Below are 13,528 nucleotides of genomic sequence, written 5' to 3'. Positions count from 1 at the left end.
GGTACCTATTCAAATGACCATATACAAGTTAAATAAAGTGCATGAGATGAATGTATGCTTAACCAATGTGTGTGAGAAATGTCATTTATCCTCGGTTAAAGGAAATAAACAAACAAGATTTTTATAATCACTTAACATTATTCACAAATGATAGTCTTGTACAGTTAATATATTTGTTATCACTACAAGAAAAAAGTGAAATAATGACGCTTTTTAAGCGTCAAGAAAGGTAAAAGATGACGCTTCCTCAAAGTGTCATCTCCGCCCCTGTCATTAAATGTTACAATTAACAATGACACTCCCAAGAAGCGTCATCTTTTATTAATGCTTTTAATGGCGCTTTAAGAAGTGTCATCCTTGAATAATGTCAACAATGACACTCGTGAAAGCATCATCCTTGAACATTTTTATTGAAATAATTTTTATAAAATTACCACTCTTGACACTTATGAAAACGTCATCTTTGATTTAATCTTATTAATGACACTTTTAAAAATGCCTTCTTTGTTTCATGTTAACAATGACGCTTATAAAAGCGTCATCTTTGAACAATTTCTATTAAAAAATAATATTTTAATTCTGTTATTAAAATAATTGATTTCTTATATAATTAAATTAAAAAACAATTACAACCAATAAAATAAAATCGAATTTTATTAATTAAAATATATCCAAATATTGATATACATGAACCTAGTTTAAACAATTAATGTAACCACCTATATATATTAATTACACATAAACTTGTTAATTATATCAAAATATTTCAATAAGAATTTCTAATTCTAACATAAGAACAAACATTGGTACCAAGACTACTAAAATAAACCATAATCTTTAAAAGCATAGTTCAACCTCCTAATGAGTTCACTGATGTAACCTTCATGGTTTTTGACTTCGTCTTCTTTAACACAATGATTTCTCTTCTTTTAGCAAACAAATTTCCTTTGCAACCTGTAAATAAAAATAAGGAAGAGTAGAAAACATCTAAATTATATATACATACAATAAATAATAAGCATAAATGAAATTATAACCTTCACAAAATTAATTTAGGTTATCAAGTTTGCTTACATGAATCCCCTTAGCCTCTTACATATATGGATTGTGCTGCTTTCAATTCATTATACGAAAAAAAAAATTATATTATGAAGTGTTTTCGAAATAAAATATAATAGATTATTCTAATGTAGATAAAAAGCTCTCCATTGCCATCTCTATGTTGCACCTTTAGAGCATTACTTCAAAAAAGACCTCATAAAAGAATTCATCAAAGTAAAACTAGACATACAAAACATTTCATTAAGGAGACCAATGAGTTGAAACTAAATAAATAAATTTGTACTCTATCAACAAAATACTCCGAACTACAATTTCAACTTATATATTATGCTTTCCCCAAAATAAGGAAAAAAATGTACTTAAATTTTTTTAAAAAAAATTGATTTTTTATTCAACAACATAGAAGAAATAAATTCTGTTTTTATGGGATAAAATATTGTATTTTTTGTACAAGTTAATAGTTAAATTAAATCTTTAATAAACTCATAGACTCTAAGTGAATAAATATGCATCAAACGCTTATTATAAAGTATATATATGAGTTAGGGTTGCTCCGTTTGGACATTTAATGGTGAACTCTTAAAGCATTATTGAATACAAGAATAAGTCCTATAATGCACAATAAAAAAAAAATACCAAGGTCCAAACATGATGAAAACCATCACATTATCACTATGTTATTATTAAATTTTATTTTTATTTTCTTATATTTTTATTTATTTGACTAATTTTTATTTTTTACTAGTTCCTTTGATTTTTGTTTATTTTGATAATAAGAGGAGCTTGTAATTTACTAGATGAGGTATGATAAAAATCCTAAGAATTGAAGTATAGACTTATTTTTATATTTTATTTTAACAAAACCAAGAAACATGACAATAGTTGATTTAAGATATCATAAAAATCTTATGTAATTATAAAAGTAAATAATTAAATTATAAAGTTAGAGTACAAATAGAATTATATCTTATTAGCACTTAACCCCTTACTCCTAGTTGTCACAATCATTTCCTCCTACTCCTTGTTCTCATATAGAATGATAGCCTTGTTTTTTTTTTTCCTATATCCGTAATAGAAGACCACTTTGTCTAATTAGTGCAACTCATTGCACTGAACAATATGAAGATATATTATTGACAAATATTGAAAGTTGGATCTCTTGTTTATTAATATTATAAACAAATATTTTAGAAAAGATAGAAAAATCCAAACATGTCGAGAACACAAATTTATGAACCCATATATAGAATAGTTAAACTTTTGTATTTCCCTACTAGTATTAGTTGTGGTCAATAAGCCATCTAGAGTAACTTTTGGCAATAATTTGATTAATATTTAATACTTAAAACAAAACAAGAACAAGGAATAGTAAGAAGTCAAACCTTAACATGCACCTCTTTTATGTAGAGGCTACTAATAGGCAATGGAGGAGCAAAAGCTTTGTCCATTGAGGATCCCGGCCACACCAACCTTACTATCTATACAATTTAATTTCTATTGCATTTTATATCTAATTTAAAAAATTCACAGGTTCAACTCACAGTATCAGCCAATTAAACGATTAGATTTTAGCATGTCCCAAATAAACAAAATAATTGATAATGACAAACCTTCTCACTATTATGTTCAAGAGGACTTAATATTACAACATTATGAAACTAGGAAGAAATTTGTTGCAAGTTCTGCTAATGTTGAGGGCTGACCAAGTAACTCTTATCAATCGACTCAAGAACTTGAACATATGTACTACAGGTAGGAGCTTCAATAATTTGCTAACAACTACTGTTATGATGTTATTACAACTTAGGAGATTTAGACTCATTTAAATTTTAATAAGCCAACTACACTATGTAATATAATAATCAATAAGGAAAATACAACTTGCAGAATGAAAATAATTAAGTAACCCAATCACAAAACTAAATATTAACTAAATATATATTCAACCTAAAAGTTCAAGAAGTAGTTGAATGTTTTTTTGAAATAAATGATAGAACAATTATGCAATTTTAATAAATTTATGCTAGATCTAAGGAGAAATTAAAAAAATAAATGTGATTTAGCCTTTGTGATTCAGCCTTGAGGAATGGTAAATTAGGAGTAGTGGAATTAGATCAAACACAAGAGAATAGCCATAGAAATTTCAAAAATAATAAAAATAGTAACGAGAGTTTAATTGTACTCACTTTTCATCACATACTTAGATGGTGGAGTAGAACACTCTATCCCTTACTATTCTTTATTATTTCTCTCTCTCTCTCTTCGAAGTTGGGAAGAGAAGAGTGATCTATAAATAGATAGATAAATATATTAAAAAAAGAAAAATTATAAATTATAATTAATAAATGAAAACATGAAGAAGAGAGATAAGATGTGATAGTGTCTAATATTTCTATTAACATTCAACTAAAATTAAAATTCTAGATAGTTAGAAAGAAAACATGGAAAATCAATCATTGACACTGTCAAATTCCCAAGCCAAAATTACCGTTGGTACAGTTTAAGTTAGTATTTTGAATCTTTTAAGGTCCATTCATCTCCTACATCATTAAAACAAGCCAAATAATTGTTGCAACCCCCAAATTAAGAAATAGAGAGAAACATCAAATTTTTAAAGTTAATGGAAATATAATTTGAATTCTTTATCAGAACACAGTATAGGTGTGGTAAATAAAATAAAATAAAAAATAAAAACATAAAGTGCAAGATGCAAAATATTTTAAGCATTCTCACCAAAAAGAGCTTGATCAAGGCTCTTATTTTTGATACATTCATAAACCAGAATCCATCTGTCTTCTTCAATACAACATCCATACAAAAGAGCCATTATTTAAAAACGCCATTGCTTCTCCTTGTAAAGCGCCAAGAATGTGTGAGCATCAATAATTATTAATTTTAGAGATAAATAATGATATTTTTTACAAGCTTCAAGAAATAAAGTGTTATTAATTTAATTTTTTGTAGTAGTGAGTTCTTAATGACAAACATATTCATGGAACTTTAAAATGAGAAGATAGAGAGTGTACCTATGTAGCAAGCACTAGTGATTCTATAAAATAAGGTTAATTCACCAATAATAATGATAAGATTAAATAATAATAAATAAATAAAACTAAACCTATATATATACACTTAGAATGGGAAGATAGAGAGCGTACCTGTGTAGCAAGCGTCAGTGATTCTATAAAAATGAGGTTAATTCACCAATAATAATGATAAGATTAAATAATAATAAATAAATAAATAAACTAAACCTACATATATACACTTAGAATGTCTAAAGTCAAGGAAAGTTCACAAGTATGATCAAAAGTGACTAAATTACCAAAAGCCAAGGAAATATTATTAAAAGGGTAGAAAATCGGTTCACAAAATAAACTCCAAATAAATATCAAGAAATGTTATCTCACCAAAATAAAAATTAGGTAACATCTTTAACATGTCTAGATAAACATCCAATAGGCCAAATTATTCGATTATATTCCAATCAATAACAAATTTATTTACAAAGGGGTTACCTCACAGAAAAAAGTCAGCAAATGATTAGAATAGAAGACTGTAAAAAATAAATCTAAAACAAATACCTAGAAGTTAAGTTTTATCAAGAATATTTTTAGAGAGCATCTCCTATATGTCTAGTTTATCATCTAAGTGACCAAATTAATTAACCAGCCCTCATTTAGTACCCAGATTACATAACGATGATAATAGGTCCAGAACAGAGCATCTTTTAAGGTATTCAAAAATTGATTTTTATAATTAACTTAGAAATGTCTTAAAATCATAAAAAAAAAATCACACAACTATATTAATATGTCTATTTTATATGAAAAATAATCTCAGAGAAATATCACATTCACAACATATTTAAAAATAAATAAACATCTCTCAGATTCAGAAGAGCACTTGTGCAGTGTGTGCAAGAAGAAAAAATTATATCTCTCATTTCGGAAATTATTTATTGATATTTTATGTATCAAAAATTAAATTTAAGGAGTCTAGATTAAAATAAAATGTTAAAATAAATTAAAGAGCCCGTTTAGTAATTTAATTTTGTAAAACAAGACTGAATGTAAAAAATAGAGTGAAAATTGAACCTTTTGAAAAATTGATTTCAATCTCCTAATTGGAAAACCATATTTGACCCAAGAAAGATTCAAAAATCAAGTTCAAGGAGTCTAAAATGTCATAGAATAGTTAGAAAAATTTAAAAGGGTTTTTAAGTTGTCAGATTTCAATTTATAGATGTAGAAGTACAGTGCGCTATAATGAAAAAATTATAAACTAACTAAAACAAATTGAGATAAATCAAGACAAATTTCAAAATAAAAACTGCATCACCTAGAATTTAAAAAGAGAACTTACCTTCCATAGTGTAAGAGGGGTTGCTGTTAGACCACTTTAGAAGAAAATATTATAATAACCAATATGCATTTTATTTTAGAAGAAAATATTATAATAACCAATATGCATTTTATTTTAGAAGAAAATATATACCTTTCGTTTCCTTAGCCTTTCATTTTCCTCTTCCAGACGTGAAACTTTGTTCTCCAGTTCATTTGTGTAAGCCTATTCATCATCAACTCTAAGCTTATTAAGAATGCAAAACAAAAGAAGAAATGAAATAAAAAAACTAAATAACAGTGCGGTGTAGTTCAGAAAAACAGAAAACTGACAGCCAACCTGCTTCCTGGCCCTTGAACGGGTAGCAGATTCCCAATTCTTGATCATCCTCTTCTGTCTCCTCTCAATAGTTTTCTCAATCATATCTAAGACTCTTGGGAAACTCTTTTCCTCCCAGGTGCCTGTGTATCTGATAAAGCTCCCATCAATGGAGAAGATAAGGCCACTTGGTTGTCAGGATATGTAACATCCATGACAGAGCTAGGTCCCATGGGTAGCGGCTGCGGCATTGGCTGGCCTGGCATATAAACCCCTATCATATTCTGTTGTGGATGCGGAAATTGTGGTTGTGGGTACTGCATCCACTAACCCTGCTGTGGGAATTGTGGCCCTACATTAGGATCAACCCCAATAACAGTACCAGCAATCTTTTTATCAGATGGTTCAGCGACAACTCCTGTCTTTACCAGGAAATCCTCCAAAGTCGTCTCTCCCAAAGTAGGCTGCCTCTCCCGAGATTTCTTCTCTTCACTGTTCTTGTCATGCCCTTGTATATCTCACCAGACCTCATCAACTGCCTTCTTGCTAAGAGCACTTGTCAATTTTCTAGGCTCTCGTTGCAGAGCAGATTGGTTACTCAAACCTGCACCCTCAGCATCCATACCCACAGAATTATTAGCCTCAACCGTCCACACATTCTTGAGAAGCTCATCAAGGTTCATACTAGTCAGCGGTTTCCCCAAGTCTCCTAACTAATTTTGAACCTCATCAAGTGTTAAACTATACATTGAGTTTTGCCATGCCAATGGCTGAAACTGAGATTGTTTACCATTACCACTACCACCACCACCACCACCACCACCTTGAGACCCCATAGTCTGAACCCCCATTCAACAACCTCCACCTAATTCATCAATTCAACTTCCAAAATCCCAATCTCAAAACCCTAAAATCCCTATATATGAACAGCAAGAACAACACAAACCCTAGAATGTGCCAAAAGATCCCACCTCAACCACCAATCCACAAACCCCAAAAACCCAACAAATGAATCAAACCCATCAATCCATTTTCAATCCTCCCCTGTTCAAATGAAACCAAAACGTCAACAGAGCATTCAACAAAAAACGTCACCGAGGATCAAAAAGCACAAATCTTTCACATACAACATCCACATGGCATAACCACAAGCAATTTTCAAGCCCTAAAACCCAACCCCAATGCCCATCAAAGTCCCAAGCCCAAAATAAAATAAAAGGGAGAACAAAAAATCAATCATAAGAATAGAAAAAACTCATTTCCAGATAAACAAACAGGAACTTAGAAAAAAATGAGTACATTTTTTGACACAAAGATCAAAAACAAGGAAACCAGAATAAAGAAAATCACAAAGAAAGAAATGGAAAAGAAAAATCAGTGGTACTTGACATAGTGCTGTTTGGATCTAAAAAAAAAGTAAAAGGATTCGAGGATCAAGAAGTACTCATCCGTGAATAGCCACAACTTTTTCCACCAGAAGGACCAAGTCGGGAAAACATCAAGAGAATCTAGGGTTCCATCATCGATATCAAGATTGAAGTTTTCTCTCTATGATGGTAACGATAACAATGACAAAGGGGATTTTGGGAAAGTATTCAGAAGGATGGGTTTGGTGGATGAGAGATCCTATTCGGTTTTGTACACAAGTTTATTTGGTATGAGCATTTGGGAGGGTTTGAAATGGTAGAGAGAATGTTTGGTGGATGAGAGATCGTGGAAGGGGGAATATTTTAGGGAGGTATATTTATACCTATAATTCAATGACACTTCTCTAAAGCGCCAAGTTATGGGATTAATGTTATCACGCTTTGAATAAGCGCCATTATGTACTGAATAATATTCAAATAAGCCTTATCAAACTATGATACTTCTAATAAGCGCCATGGATTGAAAAATACTATAGTAAACAATGACGCTTCTAATAAGCGCCATTGAATCTCATATTATAATCTAAATAATGACGTTTTTTAGAAGTGTCAAGGAATCAAGCGTCATTAATTTCGATTTTTGTAGTAGTGTATGTACACTTAGTGTAAATATCTTATACAGTTATCCAAATTCCATATACCCCCTACTCAATGTGTGCCCATAGGTAGGTTAACCATATTTCCATTGGTTTGGTTCAAAAAATAGTGGAAGATGGAAAAACAAAATTTTCCCTCAAACATCATTATGGGATAAGTATTCGAATTATCATGTGTGAGTTAACTAAAGTGTATAAAATAAGTGTGTGGCAAAGAAATGTGTGTCATGAAAGTGTGCAATCCTTAGATAACAAGACAAAAGAACGAGTTGTCCAAAATTGATTGAAATCTTTCATTAAGGATAGTCTTGTATACCCCTTATATAGCTAGAACATTTGTCTTGTCCAATTAGAACATTTGTCTTATACTGTTAATATAACACCCTTATACAATAGTACAAATTTCATTCACTTGCATACATTATGTGTCCACATATGATGTGTGAACTATGTTTCTAATGGTTTGATTTAGAAAATGATATAAAACGTAAAAACAAAATTTTTCCTCAAACATCATTATTGGGGTAAGTATTTGAATTATCATATACATATTAAATAAAGTACATGAAATGAAAGAATTTGTGGTAAGGGAGTGTACAATCCTTAGATGATAAGAAAAAAAAGGTTGTTCAAAATGTATAATCTTGTACACCCCTTGGACAATCAATGTATTTTCCTTGTACAATTAGTGTAACAATCTTGTACAATAATATAAATTTCATACATATGCATAAATTATGTCCACGTGAATGTGTAAACTATGTTCCCAATGGTTTGACATTTAAAATAATTAAAACAAATAAAACGTTATTTTATTTTATTTTTAATGCAAAATGTAATAAAAAATAAGATAAAAAAATTACTTAAAAACTATTATTTAAGCCAAATTTATCTATTTATTTCCTTTTATTTTTTAAAATAAAGAAAAAATAATAAAAAAATTATTTAACCATAAGAAATATAAATATAAGATATGTTAGAAAATAGAAATAACACTAAATTTATTTACTTATTTCATTTTATTTATTTAAATTAGAAAGTAATTTATTTTAATAGCTCACACAATTAATCTATTTGTCTAATTGTAAACATACTTTATTTATTTTATTTTATTATTAAAATAACTAATGTAAAAAATAAAAATGGATAATATGAAATTTAATTCTTTTTATTATTTTTCATATAAAAAATAGTCCTAAACAAGATATTCAATTTTTATTTTTAAAAATAGTTTTCATTTTTTAAATAAAGGTTTTTTCAAAAAGAAAATATAAAAATAAAAATTATATTACCATATTTTTTAGAAATTATTTTTTAAAATAGTTTTTAATCATAATTTTTCTTTATTTATAATTTAAAATAGAAAATAATGTTGATTTTCAATTATTTTTTAAAAAAAAAGTTTTAAAAAATGATTAAAATAAAATTATTCTAATTATGTGAATAGTAATACAATAAAGACAAAAAAAATTTATCTGAAAAGTCAATGAGTATTTTAATCCATCACTATTTTATATCATTAAAATCAATTAAATGTGATATATGGATCATTGATCAATTTTGAAGTTCATCTTAACTTGAAGCACAATTTTGTCCGGATATTATTAAGAAGAATGATATTAACTAATAACATTATATTTTTTAGGCTCCCGTATATGGAGGATTAAATTTATAAATTTTGATTTATTTCATTAAAAAAAGATATTTTATTAAATAATAAATATTTCATTTGCACGACCTTTCCTTATTTTTTTTGGTGTGAAACACACTTTTCTCGATCATCTTGAGCCGAAAAAGGTTAAAGATTCCATTTAGTTTGCCGTGTCGGCAAAACATATGATAAAATAAGACAAGATAAGCTAACTTGTCAACTCCACCTAGGGCCGAGTTAACTCAGCTTCCAAATCTCCACTACATGCGACTCACTCGGGACGAACCCATAGCTTTGGCAGTTTCTCTCAGCACAAATTTCTCAAAGATTCCATTTAGTTGCCCTTGTCAGTAGAACATATGATAAAATAAGATGAGATAAGCTAGCTCCACCTAGGGCCGAGTTAACTCAGCTTCCAAATCTCCACTACATGCGACTCACTCGGGACGAACCCATAGCTTTGGCAGTTTCTCTCAGCACAAATTTCTGAATCTTCCCCGTTGAAGTCTTAGGCAGCTCTTCCTCGAACACCACTGTCTTTGGCACCATGTAGTGCGGCATCCTAGCCCTACAGTATTCCATGATTTCTTTCTCCGTAGGCTGCTCCGTCCGCTCTGGCTTTAAGCTCACAAAGGCGCATGGGGTCTCGCCCCAGAAATCGTCGGGGCGAGCCACCACTGCCGCCTCGTTCACCGCTGGGTGGGTGTAGAGCACCGACTCAACCTCCACGCTGCTCAAGTTCTCGCCGCCGCTGATGATCACGTCCTTGGATCGGTCCTTGATCTCTAAGTACCCGTCTGAGTGCATCACTCCGACGTCTCCGGTGAAGAACCACCCATCATCGGTCAGGGACTTGGAGGTTCCCTTTGGGTCTTTCAGGTAACCCAACATGATGCACCCACCTCTCAGCACGATTTCGCCCAGTGAAGACCCGTCTCTCTTCACGCTGAGTCCAGACCCGGGGTCCAACACGTCCACCTCTGTCATCCCAACGGTCCTCACCCCTTGCCTCGACTTCAACCTCGCCCTCTCCGTCGCTGGCAATCGGTTCCACTTCTGCTTCCACACGCATGACACCACCAACCCCCCTGTTTCGGTCAATCCATACCCATGACTCACAATAAAACCTCGAGACTCGGTCCGGAGCAGTATGGCGGCCGGGGGAGGAGCTCCGGCGGTGAGGATCTGAACCGGGTTCTTGAGCGGTTCGGTGCCAGGCCAGTTGGAGAGCATGTTGAGAACGACTGGTGCGCCGCACATGTGGGTCACGCGGTGGACTCTGATCGCCTCGTAGATGACACTAGCGTCGAATTTGCGCAGACAGACGTTGGTACCGCCCACTGCTGCCATTCCCCAGGGGAAGCTCCAACCATTCGCGTGGAACATGGGCAGGGTCCACAGGTACACAGGCTGCTTCGGCACACACCAATCGATCAGAGAATCAACGGTGACGATGAAGATTCCCCTGTGGCAGTGGACCACGCCCTTTGGAGACGACGTCGTTCCAGATGTGTAATTGAGAATCATGGGGTTCCACTCACTCTCCGGTCGTATCCACTTGAACTCAGGATCGCCCCTCCCGACCATATCCTCGTAAGTGCAGAGGAAATCAACGGTGGAGGGTGGCGAGTCCTCATCATCGGTGATGAGAACGAGAAGGGGGCGTTGAGAGCTAGGAGGGAATAAGGAAAGGGATTCAAGGATGAGAGGGCGAGACTGGTAGTCAACGAAGATGAGCTTTGATTCGCTGTGGCGGAGTAGCACGGAAACAGTTTTGGCGTCGAGGCGGGTGTTGATGGTGTTGAGGACGGCGCCGGCCATGGGTACAGCGAAGTGGAGCTCGTACATGGCGGGGATGTTGGGGGCCACTACTGACACCACCTGGCCCCTGCCGATGCCGAGAGATTTGATGGAAGAGGCCACTTGGAGGCATCGATGGTGGGTTTGAGACCAGGTGTAGGTGGTGGAGTTATATACAACAGAAGGGCAATCGCCATAAACAGTAGCAGCTCTGTCGAGGAAGCTTAAAGTGGTGAGAGGTGATGAATTTGCAGGCCTTGGCTTCAGTTCTTCCATGTTTTCTGAGTCTTCTCGCTTGAGGTTGGCTATGAAATTTGGAAGTGATAAGGAATGGGTCTCTGGCCGGTTAAAGTGGAAAACCGGAGGGGTGGGTTTTGGGTTTGTCGCAATCATTCCATTTGTGGTCAAATTTATTTATCTTTTTCTATTTCTATTTCTATTTTATTTTTTTTCCGGATAAGTCAGAAAGTTTGGTTGCAAAACACAACTTTTGGATGGATTCAATTATTTATAAATTATGGGACCAATTAATGATAAATACGGACTCCAAAGAGTTATGAAAATGGTAGGAAATATTAAAAAAAATAAAAATAAAATCAATAAGACAAAATTAATGGAATTAATTTTCATTATTTTTATTTAATTTTTACAAAAAGTATATATAAAAAAAAATTTATTAAAATGCTATGGTTTTTCTATTTTTAATAATTAGTTAAATTGAATAAAGATAAATTAATTAATTAAAATGAATTTATTGATTAAATTTTTGTTTTATAAAAAGATGTTTAATATATATATATAACAATTAGTTAAATTAAAGGTAAAAATAAAATAATTTCTTTTATTTTAATAAAAAAAAAGTAAAAACATAAAAATGTTTTTCTCCCGGCCCCCAAACCAATATTGCAATTTTTGGAGCTTGAAAATTTCCCCATATCCTATCTAATGTTAGTAGTTAGTACTATAGCTTGTTGGACATGTCCAACTTACATCAAATCTAACACGAGGTTGAGTTAGGAAATTCCCGACTTAGCCTAGAAGACTAACCATTTTAAACTTGTATATTAATATGTCCATCTTATATCAAACCTAACTTGAGGTTGAATTAGGAAATTCCAACCTAAGTTAGAAGACTAACGTACTGATCATTATGCCCACCTTACATTAGATCTAACTCAGGGAGGTTGAATTAGGAAATTCTCTACCTACACCAATGTGGAAACTCATCTAACAAATTTAGAATTAAGTTTTTATTGAAAGTAATTTGTTGTTAGATTTTTTATTTTTTTTTTATGATTTATTATAATTTTTTTATTATGTGGAAAAAGTAAAAATATTTTTAAATGAAAAAAATAATATATTGATTTTTATTTATTTTTTAATTATTAATAAAAATAAAATATTACAAAAACGTACCATTTAATACTTAATGCTATTAAATATTAAATTTTTATCTAGAATTAAGGAAAAAAACAAATACCACATAAATAAAATAATTATTTTAAACTCATAATTTCTTTTTAAAATTATTTAAAAGGTTGACAGTAATGTACAAGATATTTAAGGGCCATCTTTTTCTGTGTCCTTAAAAATCCAGTTCTCATGTGATTCAATGTCCCATTAAAAGGAATTTAGTGGAGGTGACTTGCTTTCACCTCCTTGACCAGTGTGTTTAGTTTGGGAGGTGACTTGCTGAAAAATGAATTCAATACTCATCTTTTTCTATATGTCCTTAAAAATCAAATTCTCATGTGATTCTGATATTTCAAGTTTCTTCGGAAAAGATGGGTGAAAATCCAGAAATATCAGGGGAAAATCTACAAAATTTCCTCATATTTCGGGAAATTTGCAGCCTTGCTTCCTTGGAGGAGTGGTTGACTCTCTGTTTTTTTCCTTTCAAAGGTGATGGACGTGGGCTGATGGGGTTGGTATCTTTCCAGGCCTCTTTACCAAATGTTTTGCAGGAGAGTCACAATTATCTTCCATGATTGGATTGTGGCTCCAGGTCTCGAAATAGCAATAGAAAAGGTGGAAGAGGGCATGTGTTGGCTTGGGCCAGTGATAGGAGTCTTGAAACTGCGATGCTTGCAATCAATATTTTCGAAAGTGTGAGTGGTGTGGCATTGTACATGAGGAAAATGAACCAAAAATGCTCCCCTTAAGGTGGGCCATTTTTTCCAAGTGCTCTCATGATCAGCGCACTTTCCCATTGCCAAGTGCGCCTAAAGGGTGTTCCAACTGTAATTTTCCTTCCTATCTCTTCTGTCCTCGAAAGACGGCCCGCTTGAAGTTCCTTATTACGACCTCAACAACCATCTCAAGCATACGAA

The 13,528-nt window shown here is 32.5% G+C and overlaps 1 protein-coding gene and 1 pseudogene across 1 annotated transcript; both read right to left on the bottom strand.

The window, feature by feature from the left end:
- Positions 1 to 732: 732 nt before the first annotated feature.
- On the bottom strand, positions 733 to 7,480 carry LOC100254796 (ABSCISIC ACID-INSENSITIVE 5-like protein 2; annotated as a pseudogene).
- Positions 7,481 to 9,429: 1,949 nt separating this feature from the next.
- On the bottom strand, positions 9,430 to 11,730 carry LOC100256407 (2-methylpropanoate--CoA ligase CCL4). The gene has a single exon (XM_059736306.1). The coding sequence runs from the start codon at positions 11,589 to 11,591 to the stop codon at positions 9,825 to 9,827; it is 1,767 nt and encodes a 588-aa protein (XP_059592289.1). The 5' UTR covers positions 11,592 to 11,730; the 3' UTR covers positions 9,430 to 9,824.
- Positions 11,731 to 13,528: the final 1,798 nt, after the last annotated feature.

The sequence above is a fragment of the Vitis vinifera genome, chromosome 4, assembly GCF_030704535.1.
Source record: "Vitis vinifera cultivar Pinot Noir 40024 chromosome 4, ASM3070453v1".
Lineage (NCBI taxonomy): Eukaryota > Viridiplantae > Streptophyta > Magnoliopsida > Vitales > Vitaceae > Vitis > Vitis vinifera.
Note: the sequence above shows the minus strand (reverse complement) of the source record. Positions and strands in the feature narration are given on the sequence as shown.